The sequence below is a fragment of the Megalobrama amblycephala genome, linkage group LG7, assembly GCF_018812025.1.
Source record: "Megalobrama amblycephala isolate DHTTF-2021 linkage group LG7, ASM1881202v1, whole genome shotgun sequence".
Taxonomy (NCBI): domain Eukaryota; kingdom Metazoa; phylum Chordata; class Actinopteri; order Cypriniformes; family Xenocyprididae; genus Megalobrama; species Megalobrama amblycephala.
In genome coordinates, this window is record NC_063050.1 from 27,480,912 (window position 1) to 27,506,987 (window position 26,076).

Sequence of the window (26,076 nt, forward strand, 5' to 3'; positions counted from 1 at the left end):
TGATCCGCTCCATAAACCCAGAAATCGAACATAATAAGGGTTAAAAGCCACAACAAGCTGTTTAGCACAAAAGAACCAAACCATAACTGACAGAGCAGCAGAAAAATAATCCGTTTTATTCATTCATCAAATGTATTAAGCAGTGTCGACACAAGATTGTAGTGCGCTGTAAAACAGTCTTTATGGCTTTTACGTCATTACTACTGACCGGAAGTGCTGAATGATGTCAAACCCGAGCAACTGATTGTTATTCCCACGATGTTTTGAAGATATTTCTTTAAATTTCGGGATTTTGTATCATTTTTATCAAGCTCCCAAAACACTGAACGTTTATTGAAACGTGCTATAGGACGCTTAATCGATAACCATGTCGAATCGCATCGCTTTCCAGACGCAGCTAGCGTCCATTATGGAGGTGCTGGCCAATGCAGCGGTGGCTGAGATATGTAAACTCGTGGACGACGACTACGCGATTATAAACTTACAGATGACTCAATGTCAGCGTGAAAACAAAGCGCTGAAGAGAAAACTTCACATCCTGGAGCTTAAGATGGCACGAGGGTTTGCAGAGAGGAGGATTAGTTCACTGAATCGCACTAACCGGGTTCAAGTGAGCGCTTTGTCAGACAAATACAGGAACCAGTCTAACGGTGTGTGTGTTGTCATAAAACCTTACATGCTATTCTGCTGTCAAGTGTATCTGTCACACCAAATAAACTATCAAGGCTCGTGTGGTTAAAGTGTCTTGTTTCTCTGGTTTTCATACATTCAGACGTCCTGTATGGATCACAGTTTAACACGGGACTGTGGAGAGGTGGAGGGACAGACTCAACTGCTCAGCAGGCTGCTGAAAATGAAAGTAACAGTATGGTAGGTAAGCTGTCTCATTGATAACTGCAATAAATAGTTTAGCACGTTTTGTTGTGCCATATTTAATAATGAGCACAAAGTTTACAGCAAATAGACTATCATAGGCAAATAAACAATAGATAGATAAACTATTATATAGACAAATAGACTGTCAGACAAATAAACTATAGAAAGATAAACACTTACAGACTCTGTCATAGATCAATAAACAATAGATAGATCTGCAATTAAAGGGATAGTTCACCCAAAAATGAAAATTTGATGTTTATCTGCTTACCCCCAGGGCATCCAAGATGTAGGTGACTTTGTTTCTTCAGTAGAACACAAATGATGATTTTTAACTCCGACCATCAGTCAAATAATACATTGAAATGGTAACACCATCTATAAGAGTCACATAAACATGCACAGACAAATCCAAATTAAACCCTGCGGCTCGTGACGACACATTGATGTCCTAAGAAACGAAACGATTGGTTTGTGCGAGAAACCGAACAGTATTTATATAATTTTTTACCTCTAAAGCATCACTACGTCCAATTGCGTTCGGCATCCGGTTAGTGAGGTAAAAAAAAAACGTTCTGATGCCGGAAGTGATCTCTCGAATTTTGCTTCAATGAGAGCGAGACATCACTTCCGTTGTCAGAGCGCGATCAGACCTCACTAAACAGATGCACAGGGCAGTTGGACATAGTGGTGTTTTAGAGGTAAAAAATGATATAAATACTGTTCGGTTTCTCGCACAAACAAACGTTTCGTATCTTAGGACATCAATGTGTCGTCACGAGCCACAGGGTTTAATTTGGATTTGTCTGTGCATGTTTTTTTGACTCTTATAGATGGGGTTTCCATTGACACGCATTATATGACTGACAGACGGCAGCGGTCTGAGTTAAAAATCATCATTTGTGTTCTACTGAAGAAACAAAGTCACCTACATCTTGGATGCCCTGGGGGTAAGCAGATAAACATAAAATTTTCATTTTTGGGTGAACTATCCCTTAAATTTTTGTACACTACATATGTATCTATATATGTATAATGCATGTATAGACTTATGAAACATTTCCTTTCATAAAAGACAGATGCAGTAATATCAGAAGTAAACACTGTGCTGATAAAGGATGAGATGTTTGAGGAGGACCAAACACAGCAGAGACTGTTCATCAGAGATGGTGGTGAGTGAATGAAAAAACATAAGCTGCCTATTATAAACGTAACAGATACCCAACAATACCCATCTTAAAACTTGATTTAACACTGTTTCTCTTCTTTAAGGAGAAACAAATACTCCTCCACAGACTGGAGAGGCTGGTTTTGGAGATGTTCAGATGATGAAAGATGATGATCAAGTCTCTAGGATGCAGCAACCGACTTTGGAGGTCAGTGGATCTGACACTGCGCTTAAATCTGAGCCAGAGTTTGAGAGTGTTAAGGGGATATCACAAGAGCCCATAGAATTACATGCCGAAGCAAAGTTTGATTTGAATGGAAAATCCAGTCCTATGAGGGATTATTTAATGCAAGGGAGTGACAATGCAGATTTGCAGCAGCGATCTTGCGTGTACGTGAACAATGCAAGATTGACTGAGAGCCAATCCACGGCCTCTGTACGGTGTTCAGAGATCATAGAGGTCGACTCTGCGGAGGAGGGGGAAGAGATTTCTGTGTGGGCTAGCAAAGTAACACAAGGGAAAAGCCAGGCTCCACGTGTTTATCCACAATACGGGAGGGAGGAACATCAGAATAGCATGGTCCTCTTGCCTTCCTCCAATCCGCCTCTGGTGTCAAGTGGCTTTGCGGCAGTGGCATCAACATCTTCAAAATTACAGGGCACGGACAGCTACCACAATGTCAGAGATGTCAGTTTTAACCAACAAAGAGCTGGTCGGACTAGAAATGACAGAGTTCCCCGTGAAAAACTTTTTGCGTGCACGTACTGTGGCAAAGTTTTCAACCGCCCCAAAAAGGTGGTGATCCACCAGCGGATTCACACGGGTGAGAAGCCATTCAAATGTAACACCTGTGGGAAGTTCTTCTCAGAGGCGGGAAACCTAAGAAAGCACCAGAAAGTCCACACAGGAGAACGGCCGTATAGTTGTACCCAGTGTGGGCAGACATTTGCCTGGATACGGAACCTCAAAAACCACCAGCAGAAGAACCATCCTGATATGTTAACTGCAGAAGAGCTGCTTTCTCTCGGAGTCAATAAATAATCACCAGGGGCCAGTTGCACCAGCTGTGCGTGAGTTACACCTTAGCTTAGATAAGTTTCAGCTTACGCACTACTAAATATTTTTGCGTTGCACCATTAAACTTCCACCACAACTTCTGATCACGTATTTAAACACTACTATTGGATCATTAAGGGTAAAATGTCATATTATTCAACCACGCATTACAAAGAGCTTACATCCTACTAGCTACGTTCTGCCTCAAAGGATTAGTTCACTTTAAAATGAAAAGTGTATATGACTTTCTTCTTTCTGATGAACACAATCAAGAGTTATATTAATAAATATACCGACGCATCCAAGTTTTATAAAGGCGATGCGTTTGTGTAAGAAAAATATCCATATTTAACAAGTTATAAAGTAAAATATCTAGCTACCGCCAGACTGCCTTCCATATTCAACTTACGAACTGCGTACCTGACGTCGCAAAGGACGTAGTTTAAGTGTTTTGAACTGTGGGAGGCGTTACACTTTCTTCGTTAAGTTCATTAATACAGAAGGCGGTCTGGCGGAAGCTAGATATTTTACTTTATAACTTGTTTAATATGGATATTTTTCTTACACAAACGCATTTTGCTTCGCTTCAGAAGGTCTTTATTAACCCCCCTGGAGCCGTGTGGTGTACGTTTATGATGGATGGATGCACTTTTTTGAGCTTCATACTCGTTGGTCCCATTCACTGCCATTATAAAGCTCGGATGCCTCAGGATAATTATTAATGTAACTCAGATTGTGTTCATCAGAAAGAAAAAGTCATATACACCTAGCATGGCTTGAGGGTGAGTAAAGCTTGGGGTAATTTTCATTTTAAAGTGAACTAATCCTTTAAGAACAAATGGTGCAACTAAAGTACAATAAAGTAAATAGTTCGTTACAAACTAGCTAGTAGTTACTAAAACTCTAGTGTGGACTTTTACGTTCCAGTTTAAGAAAGAACTTACGAACAGCTGGTGCAACCCTACACAGATTACTGATAAGATTAATGATCATGAGTGTGTATTATACCACCATCATATCTTTTCTGAATTAAGACTTTCATTTAAATTATATACATGATTTGCATTTTTTTTTATCAATAGGGATGTAAGTCAAAGTGTTTTTATATAATTAACAATTTCAGAGTAAAGCTCTGTGCTGTGTTCTGTAGAAAAAGTAAAGCGACTTAGTCGAAATGGTTACAAGCAGTTTCTGGTATATTAAAAAGTGTTTGATGTTTAAATAAACATTTCTGCACTCATTTTGTGTTTGTTTTTTGAAGAACAGCTAAACACTTTGTTTTTGAGTCCAATGCCTGTCTCTCCTCTTATCTGTGTTATAAAAAGTAATGATTAAACACAAGGATAGGCAGGTAGTTTCAGGACAGGGAAAACATTTAAATAATATTCAGAATAGAAGCACTGTGCAATAACATCATTTCTGGTTTCTCCATTTACAAAACTGATGTTGTAATAAATGAAAAGATGGAATGATTACTTCCACATATCAGGTTGAAGGACACAGCCATTATTAAATACTCATAAATCATACTCTGGTTGTTAAACAGTGACATACATACTTTCCCATTTTTGTTTTTTAAATAATGAAAAGCTGTTTGTGCTTTAGATATTAGGAACATTATGTACACTCTCACAATTCCTTATATACAAGAAATTCCTAGATAATTTAGACAGGGAAAGCTTTATACATGTATTCACAACCTTTATGTTTCTTGTGCCAGCCAGGGTCATGTTGTAACACAAAACCTTGTTTCGTGTGTTCAGCAGCAAGCACAGGTGGAAGATGGAGAGCCTGAAACAATAGTGATAAAGGAGGATCTAAATGACCAGTGGGAAAGAAACCAGACACAAGCCATAGTTGTGCAGGATGGTGAGTAGAGGGCCAAAAAGCAGTCATCTGCTTAAGTGAATGGTAGAAAAAGATGATTTATATACCAAATTGTGAGAACCAGGCTGTTATACAAAGAAATTATGAACCCGTGCAAAAACAAGAGGGAATCAGTTAAACATTAATACTTGATTTTGTATGCTTTTCCTGATATATATGCATTTTTTTGCATAGTAAAATAAAACATGTATCTGTAGTTTGCCTTTTAGTTTGCCAAATAATTTTGTCTGATAAAAAAAAAAAAAAAAAAAAATATATATATATATATATATATATATATATATATATATATATATATATATATATATTTATTTATTTATTTATTTTTTTTTTTTTTTTTTTTAACTCATATTTTGATGGTTTAATAGAACTTGTAGGGTCATTAAAAACACATTTTTGGCCACTACCTTATATGTAAACTAGACATTTCTCAAATTATCTTCTTATATTTTATGCATAAGATTTTTTCTTTTTTGGATGAACTATCCCTTTAACATTTGCTTACTTTGGTCTGGTATGTTGTATAAAAAAAATTAACATTCATTCTCTTTTCCTCTGGGTCATTAGAGTCAAATACAGACATCTGTAGTGGGAGACTTTCTACCTCACCAGCCAAAAGCACAGTTGCTCCTGGAACAGAGAAGGTTTGTGTATTTACTGTTCTTCTAAAATGAAAAGAAAAAACTAGGACAGCTAAAGAATGCCAACAGGAAAGTATCACATCACTGCTGCAGTGAAATAGGATGAAAGTGAAAAATAAATGTAGCTTAATATTGTTTCCAGCCTATAGAGGTGGAAGTTTTGAATGATGATAGGAGCCAGAAAACTGACATTTCTCCATCTACTGGACTGCAGATAAACATACAGGGTGAGTAAATAATAATACTAATACTAATACATTTTAATAATAATAATGTTTTATTTATTTACACTGCCCGGCCAAAAAATAGTCGCTGTTTGGATTTAAATAGGCAAATGCTTAAAGGGTTAGTTCATCCGAAAATGAAAATTATGTCATTTATTAATCACCTTCATGTCATTCTGATTCAAAACAAAAGATTCGTAAAGCTTCATGAAGCAGTGTTTTGAAATCAGCCATTACTAGATATTGTTGAAAAGTTATTTTGTTTTTTTGGCCACAAAAAGTATTCTCTTTATAATATTAAGGTTGAACCACTGTAGTCACATGAACTGTTTTAAATATATCTTTAGTAGCTTTCTGGGCACTGAAAGTGTAAATTAACTTGCTGACAATAGAGGCCTCACTGAGCCATCGGATTTTATCAAAAATATCTTAATTTGTGTACCAAAGATGAACGAAGGTTTTAAAGGTGTAGAACGACATGAGGGTGAGTAATTAATGACAGTATTTTCATTTTTGGGTGAACTAACCCTTTAAGAGTCTATGATTGGATCATTATTACAGTGATTATTACGTTTCTAGCATGTTATATGTTTGGCAACAGTTCTTCTAACCCTAATTGATGGAGTGTGTGTGTAGCTTTTCATTTCTTAAACAACCATGTAGGAAGACACATCTTAGTCATATTCCAGGATGACAATATCAAGATTCATCAAGCTCAAATTGATGAGGCCTAAAATTGGTGCACATCTTGATGGAAATAACATCACAACATTTATTTCCATCAAGAGGTGCATCAATTTTTGTTCAAGATCTTGTATTGACGATGCAAGAGGTGAGCACTCCAGCACATCCCAAAGACTTTCAATGAATTTAAGGTCTGGACTTAGAGGTTCAAATTCATGTGTGAAAATGATTCTTCATGCTCCTTCACAACCAATCTTTCTCAATTTGAACCTGATTAATCTTGACATTGTCATCCTGGAATATGACCATGTGTCTTTCTATATAACATGCTAGAAACATAATAGTCACTGCAATAATGATCTAACCATAGACTCTTAAGCATTTGCCTATTTAAATCCAAACAGCAACTTTTGGCCAAGCAGTACACAGTGTATATATATATATATTACTAAGTAGATTGAAAAAGGAAAAAAAAGTTCTGTTAGACAAAGAATATTTACAGATTAAAAATGCTCTGACAATATCTGAACATATTTACATTCAGGTACTGTGGAGTCCAGCCCAAGTAGTTCTCAACAGCACAGGTACCACAAGTTTGTTGTTCAACCTAGCAAGGGCCTAACAACAGGAGAAACGGCAGCTCTCACAGGTTCAGGGCATGTACACAAAGGATTGGTGAAAAGCAGAACTTCACCCAAGAACCATGAAAAGACAGCCACTGAAACCTCAGGAAGAGGCTGCTTGTTGTATGAGAGACCTGCAGAGCAAAAGACCAGCTTTGCACACTGGCCCACACATCCATCCTGCTCATATACAGAGTCGGACCAGGATCAAGACTGTATGCTGGTTCAGTCAGACACCGTATCATCTGTTAGAAGCTCCAAAGGTGGACGGGATGGAGCGCCGTCTGCCCAAAAACATGCTGTTAGAAATGCGGGTGCAACAGAGAGACCTATGAGAGAAGAGGAAAGGTGGAATCAAGCTGCCATTTTGAGGCAAAGCCAAACTGAAACATCAGGCCACATCAGTAGGCCCGGAACTATTCAAACAGAAACCGCAAGTAGAACAAACCCCTCGTATTTCACTGTGATTCCCCAAATGGTGTCCAACTTAAATCAACCTGGGGCTTCTTTTGCTGGGCTGCAACTACCAAAGCACATGGACAAAGCTAGGCGGAAAAGTTACGTTTGTAAGTACTGTGGAAAGGCATTCACTGGACTGTCCAATGTCGTGGCACACCAGCGAGTGCATACAGGGGAGAGGCCCTTTAAGTGTGATACCTGTGGGAAGCTGTTCACAGAGGCAGGCAACCTGAAGAAACACCAAAGAGTTCACACAGGAGAGAAACCCTTCATCTGTTCCCGCTGTGGGAAACGGTTCGCCTGGATCTGCAACCTCAAGACACATCAGCAGTCGGCCTCTTGTGGAGGAGTAGGATATAATTAAACATATCTGATGACAATGCAGGGCTTCCAACTTATGCCTTCCTATGAATCATGTGGTCTTCTGAATGTCAAGGGAATCGTTATAATATTCATGGAATAAGAAGATCTAAATTTAAAGGGGGATAAGAAATATAAACCGAATATTAATAGTAAGATCAAGATGTGTAGATGTTAGTGACTAACGCTGACGTAAAGCGGTGTTCTAATGTTGAATTTCCGTGAATTGTAATACTATCAGTGACCACCAGGTGGTACACGAGCACTAATAAAAAAGAGCGTCCATCTAGGTTTTCTTTTTGTCATTATCCTCACTGTATTAGCCGGTACCGCACTGTATTAGACTGTTACCTATTAAGTATTTTAAGTATTGTTATCGATTATAATTAAAAGACCATGTATTCGTGTAGATTTTGCGGTTTATTTTTTGTTTAGAATATTTTGAGCAGCACCGCTGATATAACAGCCCGGCTAGCTCAGTCGGTAGAGCATGAGACTCTTAATCTCAGGGTCGTGGGTTCGAGCCCCACGTTGGGCGTAAATATTTATTGCTAATTTACGTTTCTTGTTTCAGAGAATGATTCCAGCACAATATAAACTCCAAAAGCGGATCTGAACGAAAAAGTACAGTTCGTATTTTCCAACATCAGCTGGATTTTCTAAATCAGCCCGAACTGCCTTTACTGAGCGAATGGCTTTCTCGGGCTTCATCTTTGTCAGAGTTCCTCGGCCAATCACGCGTCGAGGATCTCCATCTTTGCGGTGCGAATGGCGTTTTCTGGCTTCATCATTGAGAGGACTCCTTGGCCAATCGCGCGTATTCATCTTGCAGTCACCAAGGTGTACCCCGCCGACGTACTAATACATAATATAATATTTTTTCATCGCATTTTATGATCCATTAAGATGCTCTCTTTGGAAGAGGTTCTCTCTGGAGAAGAGCTAAATTCACTATGCAAAAATGTTTAGCAGAGGATGGTTTCGATCCATCGACCTCTGGGTTATGGGCCCAGCACGCTTCCGCTGCGCCACTCTGCTGTTGCGTATTTGTTGACTGGTTAGTGGTATTGAGTGTACTGAACATTGCGGGTTCTGTTTATTCACTTCATTCTGCATTCCGTTTTTTTTTTTGTTAAGTTTGGTGACTTTTTGGATTTTTTTTTTTCAGTCAATTTGTGAAAGCATTTAAAAGTTGTTTGTTTTTTTGTTGTTGTTTTTTTTGGACATAACAGCCAAAACTTTAACGTATCATACATCGGGAACTACTCTGATATTATGTGCATCTGTTCAGAACGTGTTCAAAAGCGCAAATCATTTAACACAATATACTGTTTGCAATTGAGCTTATTGCGTCGAATACATTTGTTTGGACGACAAAAAAATTTTGTTCCCTGACCGGGAATCGAACCCGGGCCGCGGCGGTGAGAGCGCCGAATCCTAACCACTAGACCACCAGGGAGTAGTGCAATATAGACTAGATCAAATGTTATTGTACATACAGTTGACGAGTATTAGGGCTGAAGGCTACAGTGTTGCCAACTTAGCGACTTTGTCGCTAGATTTAGCGACTTTTCAGACCCCTTTAGCGACAATTTTTCAAAAAAAGCGCCTAGCGACAAATCTAGCGACTTTTTGGACAAACCTCAGTAACTTTTCAAATGTCACCAGCACTGTCCTGTATACGCGAGGTCTTGCTTTCCCGCTGCCGTCATTGAGTGGCTGAGAGGAGCAGCAGCACCGTTGAGTGCACGGCATCTGACAGACGTGAATGAGCGAGTACATACGAGCACACAGTGTTGCCACGGACCAAACACTATTTCTGATTCTCCTTTGTTTTATATTTAAAGAATTTAGTTTGATGGTTTTAATTTCCATTTTTCTCGTGTGCTTATTATCACTTTACTCACTATCACAGAGCTTTAGTTCATCCAATTTCCGAACCCTCTGAATTCATGTAATTTACAAATGTATAAAAATGCCATTCATTATATCATACGCGTTTTGTTGCCGGTCAAAAAAAAAAAATGATATAGGCATATATATATATATATATATATATATATATATATATATATATATATATATATATATATATATATATATATATATATATCAGTGGCGGCTACTGGTCTGTCAGAGAGGGGAAGCTCATTTTACTAACGTTATATGAATGAATGAATGAATGAACGATCTAAAAAAAAAAATATTAAACTCTGTAAAACTGAAACAAGGAATGTGGTGTATAATTGTGTGAAATGTATGATGAAAATCAAGCAATTTCGCCAAGCAAATATCAAAGAAATAGGTTGCAGCAGTTTTTATTTCGACTGAACTTGGGAAATCCGCGATGGGACTGAGCGCGAATAGCTTCAGTGATTCCTTATAGTACAGAATCGCTGTCAGTCAAAAGGAGATGCAGTCTTTCGACAGACCCTCCAATCATCACGCAGAAGCTCGGAGTCCGGGCCAGCCCACTCCCCATTCACCCCCAGAGACGCTGAGCGTCCGTGGGCGGGACATAATCGCAGCGTTTATCCAATGACCGTCTAGTTTCGAAGCGCTGAAAAAAACCGTTCAAAGCAGCCCCATTGAAGTCAATGGACGCTGGGCTTCAATAGGGAAATGCACTGTGACGCTGCGGGAATGTATGAGAAGGAAATCGAGTCAGCCGACCTGCTATATGTAACTGATTCTGAACGAACTCGTCTTTGAGATGAACGTTTTCTAACGCATTTTTAGTCAATAAAATGTTAATACAATAGTACATATTTGACCATTAATTTTGTGACATTATAAGGGAAGCCGAGCTTCCCTTGCAGTCTTAAAGAAATCGCCACTGATATATATATATATATATATATATATATATATATATATATATATTTATATATATATATATATATATGAGAACAGCTTTATTTGACATTCGGCTATATTATATTATATTGTATTAAAATACAGTAGGCTATGTGAGCACGGATTAGGAGAGAAAACACATTAGGCAGGCAGAATGCAACCGGCGTGATGACGTCACGAATATGCTAATTTACCCATGACGTCATTTAGCGACTTTTTGGGCAGGCTTTAGCTACTTTCCTTTGAAAATAGTTGGCAACAGTGGAAGGCTACTTGTATAGTTATTCGGTTCGACATACATAGGTGATTGATTCATCTGAAAACAGTTTCTTCATTGTCACGTAGGCCTATGCCAAAAATTAAAAGTTCTTGTTGTATAAATACATTTTTAGTTGTAAACGAACTCTACCACCTAGCATGATAATCTGAATGCATAAATATCACACCGGTCTTGTGGTAATAAATTCCTAGAAATTGTATCTGTATTATTTCACACTGTCAACTCATTGTTTTAGAAAAATAACAAGAATTATAGTGGGGTTTTTTTTATATTTTTCACCTTTATTTAATACTTGAGCAGTGTAAAAAAAGGCTAACAACGTTTCAAGTAACCTATGTTTGACTTGAAGTCATCATTCAGATCATAAAAAGTGTGGGCATATTTATGTTTTCTGTAATGCATTTTTATAACAATATTAACACAACATATTGTATCTTCTTGTATTAATGTCTTTGAAAGAAATAACAAAAACAACAATAACAGCAAATTCATACATATTCTTACATCTCATCTAATATGGTATGCTGATGGGCAATACTGTAATGTGACCGTAAAGACTTTTTCGGGATACACACAAGGTAATAGGCAATGTAAGATATTTTGAAAGTCATTTCCTTTCCCTTCTGTCATCATTTCCCATTACCACTTCACTAAACTGTTTTCCCTCTACCCTTTTCTCCTCTTGTTCTTCAGTTTCCTCATCTTCCTCCACAGTGTCTTTTACATTTCCCTCTCGTCTTCCTCGGTTCCTCTTTTCTCTCAGTGCGCATGGCAGACAGTTGACCAGGAAAAGGAGGGAGGAAAGACAAAGAAGAGAAAGGACAGCTCCAATGCCAATCTCTACTTGTCTACCAGCAGTTTTAACCTCTTTCCTCTCTTTTTCCACCCCAGGAGATAAATACACGACACTCTCTTCATGGTTAGGGATCAAAACCGCCTTCTCCAAATCATTTCTTTGAAATATGTCATTACCAACATCATAGTCACTTGTAGAATTGACCATCATTTGCTGATCTTCAAAGTTATCATACAGATCCTTGCTGGAGTCGACAAGCATATCAGTCAAATCATGCATCTCAAAGTTGGTTTCCTCACTCCCCATTGGCCAAAAGTCCATGTTCAGGTTCACCCTTATCCAGCCAGAGCCTTTAGCCAATCTTTTTGCTTCGCTTCTTTTTTGGATTGCTTCCAATTCAACATGGTTAGATTCTGGTTCACAGGTGGAAACCAGGAGCTCGGCTTTCACAAGAGGCCCTCCGCCATCACCTTGTGCCAAGATGCGCTGTGATGGAGCGGGTGTCACAGCAACCACAGACTCGGCCAAAGAGGAGAGCCGGAGAGTAAAGGGAATCCCACTAAAGGCAGATACCGATATGGTGGTGTCATCATTAAACTGGATCCAAACACTGATAGATGCTTCCTAATAAAAAAAAGAGAGAGCAGAAAGACTGAGAAATAGAACAACACTGGTAGAATCAATAGTGTTAAAATAGTACTCACTATACTTACTTGCCCATGGTTGTACAGTGTGTTGTGAGCATTCACTGTTGCTGTGACAATAGATGGATGAGATGGGCTGGAATTAATTGACAGGCCAAGCCCTCCTACCAACTGAACAGAGAGGTCACCAGGAGTGACAGGTTCAGAGGTTACAATGACATTAGCTCTTCCAAGCACTCCATCCCACTGACTTGATATCACCTTCAAAATCAGAGATATGAGAATCACTTAGAGGTGGAAATTAGCAACCAAGACAGGCCTGTACTTAAAGGGATAGTTCACCAACAAATAAAAACCCTGTCATCATTTACTCACCTTCATGTTGTTTCCAACCGCAGAACACAAAAGATGATATTGAAGACTGAGTTTTGGTCTAAACAATAAAAGTCAGTGGGGTCCATAACAACACTGGACCCCATTTACTTTCATTGTATGGCCAAAGAATGTCACATAAGACAGGTTTCATACAGGTTTGGAATGACATAAATGACGACAGAATTTCAATTTTGGGGTGAACTATTCCTTCACGTTGTTTATATATAATGCCACATCAAAAATTCTGACAGTAAATTCAGATACCAACATATAATGATGTAATTCCAGGCTTCAAGCCAATTAGATTTCTTTGTTTATCAAGAGCTGCAATATATGGGTTTTCTATCCTCAGCCAGTCTTGGACAAGTTCAGTCACATCCACAAACCAATCCGGTGATCCAAGCATGTAGGTTGGTTGGCCTCCTTGAGCTGCTGATTGGGCAGTGAATTGTGCCAAAATCTGTATAGCGGACCTCTGATAAACTGGTTCACACCTAAAAAGAAAATAGACGTTTCAATTTCCTTATGATCAATGCCATTACCTTGCACTATTTGAAAGGTCTGCAGAAGAATATTGGGTAACACTTCACAATAAGGTTCCATTTTTAGTTCAACTTTAGTTAACTACATTAGTTGAGAAACTATGACAACTTGCAGATAATATAATATTGATGAAATATAAAGCCACTTAAGTGTATAAAGAGAGTACATTTTTATGCCTGTTTCTTAAAACAGAGATGAGATTATATAAATATGTACTACTTAAGTGGGTCAAAAACACTCTTAGTTTAAATAATTACATTTAATATAAATTTAAACTAAAATACATTTTCACTTAATAGCAACTAACATGCAATTAAGTGTCGAAAAATATTACATTTATTTTGCACTTAAAGGGTTAGTTCACCTAAAAATGAAATTTCTGTCATTAATTACTCACCCTCATGTCGTGCCACACCTGTAACACCTTAGTTTGTCTTCGGAACTCAAATTAAGATATTTTTGATGAAATCCAAGGTTTTTTTATCCCCCAACAGAGAGCAACGTAATTACCGTCATTCAAGGTCCATAAAAGTAGTAAAAAAAAAAATGTGTTAAAATAGTCAACATGGCTACAGTGGTTCTGGTTATGAAGCGACAAGAAATCTTTTTGTGCGCAAAAACAAAAAAATAATGACTTTATTCAACAATTTCTTCTCTACCCTGTCAGTCTCTGCAGTTGATGCAGTGCAGCACTTCCATGTTTACGTCAGAACGCCGGCTCAGTATTGGCCAACGCTGTTCAAGTGAGCAGCATGACGCATGCATGTGATGCTGATGCAGGAGCCAGCCGATACTGAACCGGCGTTCTGACATAACACGGAAGCGCTGCACTGTTTTTTGTTTTGTTTTTGCGCACAAAAATTATTCTCGTAGCTCCATAACATTAAGGTAGAACCACTGTAGTCAGACTATTTTAATGATGTCTTTACTACTTTTCTGGACCTTGAATGTAGTAACTACGTTGCTTTCTATTGGGGGATAAAAAAAAAAAAACTTGGATTTTATCAAAAATATCTTAATTTGTGTTCCAAAGATTAAATAAGGTCTTACAAGTTTGGATTAACACAAGGTTGAGTACTTCAGTATTCAGTACTTTTTGGGTTCATTTTTAACCCTTTAAAAAATAAGTACTCTAAGAAATGCATTAAATCAGTGGTCTCAAACTGCCGGCCCGCAGGCCATTTACGGCCCGCCCTCCCCCTTTACCCGGCCCGCAACTGATCTCAAAAATAAAACATAATCCGGCCCGCTAAATTATTATTATTATTATTCACTAGTTGCTACCTGTCTGATATGCAAAGAAAAAGTCGCCGTTCTATGGGAGCATTCACATATCGCATCACATAAGCGGCCGCGCCGCATTCTCCTTCTTTTCAATGCTCTTTCGCTCTAGTGGCGTCTGTTGTTGCTATGCAACCACGAGCCGCGCTCTCAACCGCGTCGCTTCTATTATGAGCCTAAATTACAGTAAAAGCACTCGACTTTAAGTCAAGAGCGTCGATTTAAACCACCGAAACGCGTCCGATGCAACCATTAAACGTTACCGATGCTCAAACGGCATCTTGGACAAATGTGTCTCAGCTGTGTAAATGTTAAAAACTAATAATGTATGTAACAATGAGAGATTTTTATTTTTTGGCAAAATAAAGTTGATATATATATAGCTCCAGTTTTTTGTTCATTTCTGACCCCTCCACGCCACAAGTGTTGCTGGTTTTGTTCCTAAATTACTAATTTTTTATTCCATGCACTTTGTTGGATGTGAGAAGTTGCACCAGACTATTGCAATTAATAGTATTATATTAGTAGTATTATATTAGTATATTAATAGTATTATATTAGTATTAGTAGTATTATAAGTAGTATTATATTAGTAATAGTATTATATTACACTCTGTAACAATGAGAGAGACACTGCTGTTTACATTTAGTATGGTAAATAAAATATTTATAGTATAGGTATAACATTTTTAGTAGGCCTAATGAAATTTGAAGTAAATGAGAAATAATGCAAAGGAAAGTAAATTTTCTGAAATTTTGCACTTTCTTGCGCTTGAATGTTAATATGGCCCTCCTATGAGGTGTCAATCACAGAAACGGCCCCCCGCAAATTTGACTTTGAGACCCCTGCATTAAATAATGTGAACTAATAGGACCTTTTTGTAAAGTGTAACCAAATATTGCATACCCGCTCTCACTGTAGTAATTCCAGCCATTGATGGGACTCAGTAGAGAGTCAGAGAGAGACACGCGTAGTGGAACTACAGGAGCCCACACAGCCAAGCACAAAGAGCCACTGAACATTCCCAAAGAAAACTCCAGATCCACACAGATGCTGCCCCTTCCTGATTCACTCCCATCCACAAAAAGTACAGAGCAATCATGAGACACCTGCCAGCAAAGAAAAGAGCCGTCAGATGACTTCATATATTTCATGAATTGACCAGACCTCCACAGAAATCATCATACCTTGATGATATCTTCATTGGCTGAATGACACTTCACCGCTGTGGTCACATCTGACACTTTGCCATCTAGGCCCACAGCGAGGACAATGACAGGAAGTGACACAGGCTGACTCGTCAAAATGGCTGTGTTGATAATTGTGTTACTCTGCCAATAAAAACAACTGGATCTCAGTAAACATCATGTTTTTCCTGTTCTTTACACACATTATATTGAATATCTAACATTATTACAAGGCTTTCTGAAAGGCTTGATTCTGATTGTCATTCTGAGGTCATTTGCCTAAAAATAACAGACTCAGACAAGTTGATATCATGGGGAAAGGTGTAGAATATTTAGTAAACTTATTCTAGTGGTGATCCTTGTGATAATTTATTGTATGCATAATGAAATTAGCAATAATTTTATGATATTATACCTCTGTGATGGGGGCAATGCCCATTATTTCTCTGTCGATAAAGGAGAAAAAGCTTGTGACTGCCCCGTGTGGTGAAACTGCAAACTTGCGCGTTGAGTACTCCACCCACCAGCTAGCAGCGACAGTCATCGCTACGCCAAAGTTTCTGTGTAAAACCTCAAATGAAAGACAGGATACCTGGCTTAGAGCAGATGTGCTGCAACAAAAGAAAGAGGACAAAGACAAAAATGAAAGGATGGAGGGCAGATTATTCTTTTAACTAACTTTCAGGTTTGTGAATAATGATGAAGAGGGTTTAAAAGCAAAACTATTTTTATATAAAGGACTTTTATTGTTTCTTTCTTACAAAACTGTGTTTTTAGAGCTATAAAGATGTCTAAATTGTACTTTTAACGGTTTGACTTGTAGGTGGATGAGCTTTTAGAATCAATGTAATTCCTGAATGGATTTGTGAAATATTATTTGTGATTTTAAATATCTGTTTTATATATATATATATAGAAAACAGATATTTTAAATCACAAATAATATTTCATATATATATATATATATAGAGAGAGAGAGAGAGAGAGAGAGAATTTCTTTTTTTTTTTTTTATGTAATTTATTCCTGTGATGGCAAAGCTGAATTACTCCAGTCTTCAGTGTCACATGATCCTTCGATGTTGAAAACAGTTGTGCTGCTTAATATTTTCATTATATTTTTTTCCAGGACTCTTTAATGAATATAAAGCTCAAACGAACAGCATTTATTTGAAATAGAATTATTTTGTAACATTATAAATGTCCATTTAATGTCACTTTTGCATCCTTGTTGAACAAACATATTAAAATCTTACTGATCCTAAACTTTTTAATGGTAGTATATGCTATACACTAATATATTGGTGTAAAATAGATTAGTAGATATTAATTCTAGAGTCAGTAATTATTTTTCTTACCCAGTGCTGTCTGGATGAGTACCAGTGCTGTGAACAGTGATGGAAATAACATCATGTTTAGAACCTGTTGTCCTCTCTACATTTACCATCCACAGGTCAGAGTTTGTGGTGGGATGGACCTCCAGAGACAACAATCCTCTTTTCATTTTCAGTCTGAAGGTGCAAAACAATATGTGAACAATAACATACAATTCATTACTACATAAAATGTGCTGAGAAATTATATGTTATGTAATAATATTAATGTTACCTAATGGTCAGTGACTCCCCACTAAAATTTGCCCTCAAGTTTACTGACACTCTGATTGGTTGTCCAGCACGTACAGGCCCTTTGCTGTAGACAATTTCCACATTGGAATCCAACCAAAACTTCTCTTCCGCATGTCTATCTAAACATGCAGCGCTTTGCTTGGTTTTGTTGACCTCTTGATCTTCAAGTCCCACTGGACCAATGTAGTACATCTTTCTATCTGATTGCTGTAATACTTCCTCTGCACACCTAGGGGGTCCGACTTTAGGACTGGGCACAATGCCAAAGGAAGAGTAGTAGAGTTGAATTTTATCAGATTGGGCTCTAAATCGTCCTGGCACATATGGATGCCTTCTCCCACGGTTTCGGGAACGAGAACGGTTTCTGCTTAGGTGACGTTGCTTGAAAATCTGGTCCAGGTTTGCCTTGATGTTCTGATTAGGCTCAAACCAGTCGTTTGGAAGTGTCATTGTGACCACACACAACCCAAAAGGTGGCTGAAAAGAAATTGAAGAATACTTGTTAATAATAATAAGAAATTTGGAAATGTATTTTTTATGCCTCTTGAAGTACGTTTTATAATATATTTCGGTGTTTGAAGGTTTAAACAAATATATTTTCAGTTTTCTGTAATAAGCTGTACTGTTTATAACATATTTTAGCATATATTTGACATCTATTTTGGCCAGAATATATATATATATATATATATATATATATATATATATATACAGTGGGTACGGAAAGTATTCAGACCGCCTTAAATTTTTCACTCTTTGTTATATTGCAGCCATTTGCTAAAATCATTTAATCATTTAAGTTCATTTTTTTTCCTCAATGTACACACAGCACCCCATATTGACAGAAAAACAGAATTTTTGACATGTTTGCAGATTTATTAAAAAAGAAAAACTGAAATGTCACATGGTCCTAAGTATTCAGACCCTTTGCTGTGACACTCATATATTTAACTCAGGTGCTGTCCATTTCTTCTGATCATCCTTGAGATGGTTCTACACCTTCATTTAAGTCCAGCTGTGTTTGATTATACTGATTCGGACTTGATTAGGAAAGCCACACACCTGTCTATATAAGACCTTACAGCTCACAGTGCATGTCAGAGCAAATGAGAATCATGAGGTCAAAGGAACTGCCTGAAGAGCTCAGAGACAGAATTGTGGCAAGGCACAGATCTGGCCAAGTTACAAAAACATTTCTGCTGCACTTAAGGTTCCTAAGAGCACAGTGGCCTCCATAATCCTTAAATGGAAGACGTTTGGGACGACCAGAACCCTTCCTAGAGCTGGCCGTCCGGCCAAACTGAGCTATCGGGGGAGAAGAGCCTTGGTGAGAGAGGTACAGAAGAACCCAAAGATCACTGTGGCTGAGCTCCAGAGATGCAGTCGGGAGATGGGAGAAAGTTGTAGAAAGTCAACCATCACTGCAGCCCTCCACCAGTCAGATCTTTATGGCAGAGTGGCCCGACGGAAGCCTCTCCTCAGTGCAAGACACATGAAACCCCGCATGGAGTTTGCTAAAAAACACCTGAAGGACTCCAAGATGGTGAGAAATAAGATTCTCTGGTCTGATGAGACCAAGATAGAACTTTTTGGCCTTAATTCTAAGCGGTTTGTGTGGAGAAAACCAGGCACTGCTCATCACCTGTCCAATACAGTCCCAACAGTGAAGCATGGTGGTGGCAGCATCATGCTGTGGGGGTGTTTTTCAGCTGCAGGGACAGGACGACTGGTTGCAATCGAGGGAAAGATGAATGCGGCCAAGTACAGGGATATCCTGGACCTAAACCTTCTCCAGAGTGCTCAGGACCTCAGACTGGGCCGAAGGTTTACCTTCCAACAAGACAATGACCCTAAGCACACAGCTAAAATAATGAAGGAGTGGCTTCACAACAACTCTGTGACTGTTCTTGAATGGCCCAGCCAGAGCCCTGACATAAACCCAATTGAGCATCTCTGAGGAGACCTAAAAATGGCTGTCCACCAACGTTTACCATCCAACCTGACAGAACTGGAGAGGATCTGCAAGGAGGAATGGCAGAGGATCCCCAAATCCAGGTGTGAAAAACTTGTTGCATCTTTCCCAAAAAGACTCATGGCTGTATTAGCTCAAAAGGGTGCTTCTACTAAATACTGAGCAAAGGGTCTGAATACTTAGGACCATGTGATATTTCAGTTTTTCTTTTTTTAATAAATCTGCAAAAATGTTAACAATTCTGTGTTTTTCTGTCAATATGGGGTGCTGTGTGTACATTAATGAGGAAAAAAAATGAACTTAAATGATTTTAGCAAATGGCTGCAATATAACAAAGATTGAAAAATTTAAGGGGGTCTGAATACTTTCCGTACCCACTGTATATAGTCAAACCAAAATTTATTCAGACACCTTGAACATTTCATTCATTAATTCAGTTTATTCACTATAGTTGAAAATGATAATAAAATATGACAAGATCTCAGAGTTAAACTGTTTCAGAAAAAAATGATATTAATTATATTAGAAAACACTTTAGCAAAACATGGTCAGGTCAAAGTATCTGAATAATTTTTGGTTCCAAATTTTTTATCAATTTTACTGGTAGTCCACTGTATGAAGAATTTTTGGGTATAATATGTCAGTTAACTTTATTTTGCTATCCTCACTTACACAAATGAACTACAGTGTCCTATATCCATGAGTAAAAATATATAAAAAATGTCTGAATAATTTTAAATTAATATATATATATTGCTGTATTCACATAACACTGAGGTTTTTTGACAATTCTTGTCTTATAATGCTTTCCTGACCCATCTATAGTGCGTTTGACCAGCAGTACCTGAGTGATGCAGGAAGCTTTCTGTTCTTCTGTCTGTTTGAAAGCATGGAGAGTAATGCAGGTTCCTCTGTTAACATCACCCCTCATATGAAACAGCACTCGCACCTCAAACCGTTCTCCTCTGTCACCCTCCATCTCTTTGACAATGGTTTTAGAAAGAAGCGATGCAGTGAGAGATGGAGTCAGAGGAGGAATGGCTTCAGTCATCACCTTGAGAAGATGAAGATGAAGCAGAAGCACAAAAATAAGTCACTTCACATTATTTATCTTTGAAGTTGAGATAAAGGCCATTAACCATAATCAAGACTGTTGTACCTGTGTGATGGTGTAGGAACCAAATGAAGCACGAAGAAGAGGTTTGGAGGCCGTTCCTGATGGAGGCATGAGGAGCAGGGATTGGGTGGAAGAGAAGGGGCTGGAGTTGGTGAAGAGAAGGCCCAGATCGGCCTGAGAGAGGGGGAAAGACTGCCATGGCGAGGGAACAGTGATTCGAACTGGAAGAGATGGGGAGGGAGGTGCCTGACAATGGGCTTTTGATGGAGAAATAGGAAAGTTGGGTAGTTTGTGAGATTAGTAACAATCACTTTATTGTTTAAGCATAGGTTTCTCATATCCAGATTAACCACAACCTAAAACTTTGATTTACAAAATGCATAAGTGAAGAATTACATAAAAAAATGCTCACACACTTTCAATTAAATTTAAATTTGGTTTAAGAAACTTCAGTAGAATTTCTTTCTCCTAGTGCTCTACAAAAAAAAAAAAAAAAAAAAAACTCCCTCCAAAATATCAGTTAAAAGAGAGAGAAAACAATCACAATGTTAAAGGACATAAAGTAAAGTATGTTATGCAGTGTTTTGGGGCGAGTGTAAAAATAAGTCAAACTTACAGAGGATTATGAATAAGTGAAGGATTACCAGTCTCATAGTAGAATACTTCCATTTGAGTCTAGAAAGACCCATTTCATCCATAACACCCTGTAACACAGCAAACAATATATTCTGCTTGTCAAATATTAAATAGTTGACATATTTTGCTGCTGTTAAAATATTTATTATTAATTAATAAAAAATATTAGTTATTTTCATAAATATATTAATATTATCCATTAAAATCACATTATACTCATCAAAAATCAATTACATTTTTAAAAATAATGGTTTTTTATTGGCATCTATGGTTCCATGAAGAACCTTTAACATACATGGAACATTTCCATTCCACAGATGTTTCTTTATAGTGAAAAAAAGGTTATTTAGATTACTAAAATGTTTTTCACATTAAGAAATAATGGTTCCCCTTAGAACTGACCATCTTTGGGGAACCAAAAATGGTTCTTCTATGGCATCTCTGCCCTTTTGGAACCTTTATTTTTTAAGAGTGTTCAAGAAATGACATGTTAATATAATTTCAGGTAAAATAAGATGATATAAACCAAAACAAAAACAATCGACACTATAAAACTTCCAAAAAGTTTGTACTTGCCTCAATGGTCCTTTTAGTTTTTCAGATATGCAAAACTGAAAGTAAGATATCACTCTCCTCGTACAGACATGCTCAGTCTAATGTGTGATTTTGGTCATCAATCCATCTTCTGTCAGAATGCTTGCTTCTCCTTTAGAAGTTTTTTCTTAGTTTTGTAAATATAAAAATATTCCAAGTTCAGGTATGTCAGAAGTGTCCAAATGATTTTAAAATCCTTGTTTTCTTATTTTAGTGTGCTGTTTTTCTCTCTCTCTTTTTTAGTCATCTATAGCTCTGTACGGTTAGCTGTCAGTCACTCTCTCTGTCCCTCTTTGGCTGGTGTGCCGGATTCACACAATACGGATTTATTCATTTAAAATGGTAAATAATCCTCTGCTCTCACCCTCCCCCATTTTTCCTCTCTTTATTTCTTGGATATATCTGGCCAAATATAGTTGATGTCCTTCCAAGAAACTCTTTGTAAATCTGAAGACGAAACCCACTTCCTATCTCATCTTAATCTCGCTCTCTCCCCGGGTCCTCTACATTTCTGTTTACTGTAATAAAACATGCAACAGATTTATGCTGTCGGAAATGGCGGGTTTCTGAACATACATTATAGCAATGGGATCTCAATGCTTTTAATGTTTAATTTCAGTGGCTTAATGATTAGTGCATGAGGGAGAAATGCTGCAGACAGCATTCAAGGCAAAATCCTATTAGCAAGAATGAGGGCATTATATGCATCTGAAAAAAAAAAAAGTATTTAATCACACCACTCTTTTTCCATCTAATCTTTCTCTGTTTTCCTTGACCACTGAGAATATCTAAATACATGAAATCCTAAGAATATCATATTAACTCTTTCTCAACCCTTTATCCCTATATCTTTATCATCTTTTCTCTCTTAGTCATATATTAAAAATAAGCTGCATTTTCACGGTTTTCACTTTTATAAGCATCAAGCAAGCTCAAATTCATTTGCTCAAATTATTTAATATGATGTTAAAAAAAAATTACTTTTTCTTAGGACATCTATAGTGCAAATAATTTATTATAAATTTTTTGCACAATTTATTAAACTTTTAACATATTACCTTAAAAGCTCATGTGATTGTGTATACATTTTTTTTTTAGATTTCTTTCTCAGTGACAATTATAGCAGTTTGACAGTCAGACTACGTTGGATAAGTAAGGAATAATTGATGACGGGCAGCTGAATTACTAGAAAATAACGCACACCCGAGGTGGTAATGCGACCATGACACGAAGCGTGCATTATTTACTAATAATTCAATGCCCCGTTGTCAATTATTCTGCTTATACTACGGTTACCACACCTCAAGACACTGTTCAGATGTTGCATTTCAAGACATTTTTTCAGGTTTTTGTCCTTGAAACACTCTTGTGTGTGTGGGACTAATTTCTTAAAAGGTTAGTTCACCCAAAAAATGAAAACTATGTCATTCATTACTCACCTTCATGTCATTCTACACCCATAAGACCTTTGTTCATCTTCAGAACACAAAATAAGATATCTTTGATGAAATCCGATGGCTCAGTAAGCCCTGCATAGACAGCAATATCACCAAACTTCTCAAGATCCAGAAAGGTCCTCAAAACATTTAAAACAGTTTGTGTGACTACAGTGGTTCTACCTTAAAGGTCCCGTTCTTCGTGATCCCATGTTTCAAACTTTAGTTAGTGTGTAATGTTGTTGTTAGAGTATAAATAAAATCTGTAAAATTTTAAAGCTCAAAGTTCAATGCCAAGCGAGATATTTTATTTAACAGAAGTCGCCTACATCGAACGGCCAGTTTGGACTACATCCCTCTACTTCCTTCTTTAATGACGTCACTAAAACAGTTTTTTGACCTCCGCCCACAGGAATACACAAGAGTTGCGTTTGTAGAGTGTGTTTGTCGCCATGTCGTCGAAACGCTGTTATTTTCATCCCGCAGTCCAATCACCGGGTCTGATTCCGGCTCAAATTGATAGGGTTAAATTAAAGACATGTTTACAATAACTGAGCGCGTTCATCTCCACGTTATGGTAAGAGGCGTGACCTTTCCGGGCAAGATGCGCTAAACTGCTGTCGAATCACAACACAGGAACCGCTGGCACAATCAGAACTCGTTACGTATTTCTGAAGGAGGGACTTCATAGAACAAGGAAGTCATCGGCCCGTTTTTATGACAGTGGAAACAGCGGTATACAGATAAGTAAATTATGTGAAAAATACTGTGTTTTTTTACACGCGAAACAGGAACACATGTTATATTGCACACTATAAACACAATCAAAGCTTCAAAAAACCACGAAAAACGGGACCTTTAATATTTTAAAGCGACGAGAATACATGTTGTGCACCAAATGACTTTTCAACAGTATCAAGTGATGGGTGATTTCAAAAAACATGCTTTGAAACTTTACAAATCTTTTGTTTTGAATCAAACTGCTGAAATCACTTGAATTTGGCACTCTGAACCACTGATTCGAAACAAAAGATTCGTAAAGCTTCGAAGCTTCATGAAGCAGTGTTTTGAAAACGCCCATCACTAGATATTGTTTTAAATTGTAAGTCATTATATTGTTTTTTTGGCGCACAAAAAGTATTCTCATCACTTTATAATATTAAGGTTGAACCATGGTACTCACATGAACTGTTTTAATATGTTTTTAGTAGCTTTCTGGATCTTGAGAAGTTCAGTGACATTGCTGGCAATGGAGGCCTCACTGAGCCATCAGATTTCATCCAAAATATCTTAATTTGTGTTCCAAAGATGAACGAAGGTCTTACGGGTGTAGAACGACATGAGGGTGAGTAATTAATGACATTATTTTAATTTTTGGGTGAACTAACCCTTTAAGCATCTCATCCCAAGCCTCCGTTGCTAATTCCAAAACGTTATTTTAGATCTAGTAACGGAGGCTTGAGCCTTGATAGCAGACTAATACAGTTATTAACACAGTTATGAGAGAGAGAGAGAGAGAGAGAGAGAGAGAGAGAGAGATAATAAGCATATGTCAAATAGCCAACCTGAGTCTGTAACGTTACATCTCTCAACAGTGTCCGTCCGGCAGCATTGTCTCTAATAGTGAAACTGTAAGTTTATCTACCTCAAAAACCGCATCGTTATTACCTTGCTAGTGAGAAATCTAATGTAGCTTTTAAGCTGCTAAACTATTTTACTGATTAATTCGTCAGAGCAGTGCTAACAATAACAGTGCGAGTGTGTTCGTACTGTATGTGTGTGTGCATAATATTTACTCAACACTTACGTTTGAGTAAGAGAGAGCGGGAGAAAGAGTATGACCTTTCAGGGCAAAATAAAGCGTATTTTGTGGGGGGGAAAAAAATTATCTTATTGTTTATTATACTTATTTGCTTGGTCAGTATTGTTGTGGGTTTTGTTTCTTTCGCGGTTGTAGGCTGTTAGGCACTTTTGAAATAATTGAAATCACTTGGCGAAGTGATATGGAGCGGTCAAGACCTGCCGAACTACTTTATACGTGCGTTTCCCTGAAAATAATTAAACACCTTTGAACGCTGGTCAACCAAGATTCGAGCATTCAGCAGCCAGCCCCCGTAGTATAATGTAAAATATTTATGGGAAAATAGACTGAATGCAGGTAACAAGCAAGTTTGATGTCAGTGTTGAGAGAAGGAGAAATGACGAATTGATGCGCTAGATATTTTACCCAGTGTGGTCTCTCTGTTAATCTGTGCATGTAATCTGTTGTCATCTGTCATTGTTCTCTGCCGAAACCTCATTTAAACTACAGATTTAATCCTTCACTCTGACCTGAGGATGAGGAGGAGACGACACTTATCCACCCACAACACACTCTCTCTCCCACCAAACCTGCTGTTGCGTTCCCTCGGCTGTGTATTTGTTCTCAAAATGAAGAGAGACTAAAGCAGCTGCAAAGACGTAGTCACATATAAACAAATAATAATGAACAGAACAGAAACAAACATCTTGAAATGCTGTGCATGCAAACACACACTGAGAGATGTGTAAAGATTTAGGCAAAACCCATGCAAGCTTTTTAACTTTCTCTCTCACTGGTGCACTTAGAAAGAGAGTTTTACTTAGCTACCATCAGTCAGGCGAGGCATAAGATTTTAAGCTGTTGTGATAATAAACCCTCTATGAGTGCAGTATTAAAAAAAAAAAAAAAAAAACTGGGTCAGAGAGAGAGAGAGAGCTAGAGAGCAGAAAATA

At 37.7% G+C, this 26,076-nt stretch overlaps 2 protein-coding genes and 3 non-coding genes across 7 annotated transcripts; 2 read left to right on the forward strand and 3 right to left on the reverse strand.

Annotated features, from left to right (window-relative positions):
- Nucleotides 1–22: 22 nt before the first annotated feature.
- Nucleotides 23–8,268, forward strand: si:ch211-89o9.6 (zinc finger protein 623). Of its 2 annotated transcripts, none has more exons than XM_048196862.1 (8): nucleotides 23–650; nucleotides 773–870; nucleotides 1,952–2,048; nucleotides 2,149–2,252; nucleotides 4,865–4,970; nucleotides 5,556–5,632; nucleotides 5,772–5,856; nucleotides 7,082–8,268. In XM_048196862.1, the coding sequence occupies exons 1-8, from the start codon at nucleotides 368–370 to the stop codon at nucleotides 7,981–7,983; spliced, it is 1,752 nt and encodes a 583-aa protein (XP_048052819.1). In that variant the 5' UTR covers nucleotides 23–367; the 3' UTR covers nucleotides 7,984–8,268. The 2 variants fall into 2 exon arrangements, with proteins under 2 accessions (XP_048052819.1, XP_048052820.1); XM_048196863.1 differs by having other exon boundaries at nucleotides 4,868–4,970.
- Nucleotides 8,269–8,444: 176 nt separating this feature from the next.
- On the forward strand, nucleotides 8,445–8,517 carry trnak-cuu. Its single transcript has one exon. It is a non-coding gene; the product is annotated as a tRNA-Lys (tRNA).
- Nucleotides 8,518–8,945: 428 nt separating this feature from the next.
- trnam-cau lies at nucleotides 8,946–9,017 on the reverse strand. The gene has a single exon. It is a non-coding gene; the product is annotated as a tRNA-Met (tRNA).
- Nucleotides 9,018–9,366: 349 nt separating this feature from the next.
- On the reverse strand, nucleotides 9,367–9,438 carry trnae-cuc. The gene has a single exon. It is a non-coding gene; the product is annotated as a tRNA-Glu (tRNA).
- Nucleotides 9,439–10,880: 1,442 nt separating this feature from the next.
- tmem132a (transmembrane protein 132A) lies at nucleotides 10,881–25,129 on the reverse strand. Of its 2 annotated transcripts, XM_048196832.1 has the most exons (12): nucleotides 24,888–25,129; nucleotides 21,273–21,360; nucleotides 20,699–20,913; nucleotides 20,384–20,593; nucleotides 17,548–18,044; nucleotides 17,298–17,450; nucleotides 16,358–16,553; nucleotides 15,943–16,086; nucleotides 15,662–15,864; nucleotides 13,199–13,424; nucleotides 12,625–12,816; nucleotides 10,881–12,535 (listed from the first exon to the last, which is right to left on the reverse strand). In XM_048196832.1, the coding sequence occupies exons 2-12, from the start codon at nucleotides 21,352–21,354 to the stop codon at nucleotides 11,723–11,725; spliced, it is 2,931 nt and encodes a 976-aa protein (XP_048052789.1). In that variant the 5' UTR covers nucleotides 21,355–21,360; nucleotides 24,888–25,129; the 3' UTR covers nucleotides 10,881–11,722. The 2 variants fall into 2 exon arrangements, with proteins under 2 accessions (XP_048052789.1, XP_048052790.1); XM_048196833.1 differs by lacking the exon at nucleotides 24,888–25,129 and having other exon boundaries at nucleotides 21,273–21,480.
- Nucleotides 25,130–26,076: the final 947 nt, after the last annotated feature.

Excerpts from the sequence above, each read along its gene's own strand:
- tmem132a (XM_048196832.1), bottom strand. The coding sequence starts at position 21,354 with ATGGATGAAATGGGTCTTTCTAGACTCAAATGGAAGTATTCTACTATG. Across the intron at positions 18,045-20,383 it reads AAGCTTCCTGCATCACTCAG|CCACCTTTTGGGTTGTGTGT; the intron begins GTACTGCTGGTC and ends ATTTCTTTTCAG. Across the intron at positions 15,865-15,942 it reads CCAATGAAGATATCATCAAG|GTGTCTCATGATTGCTCTGT; the intron begins GTATGATGATTT and ends CTTTGCTGGCAG.
- si:ch211-89o9.6 (XM_048196862.1), top strand. The coding sequence starts at position 368 with ATGTCGAATCGCATCGCTTTCCAGACGCAGCTAGCGTCCATTATGGAG. Across the intron at positions 651-772 it reads ATACAGGAACCAGTCTAACG|ACGTCCTGTATGGATCACAG; the intron begins GTGTGTGTGTTG and ends TCATACATTCAG. Across the intron at positions 871-1,951 it reads AAAATGAAAGTAACAGTATG|ACAGATGCAGTAATATCAGA; the intron begins GTAGGTAAGCTG and ends CTTTCATAAAAG.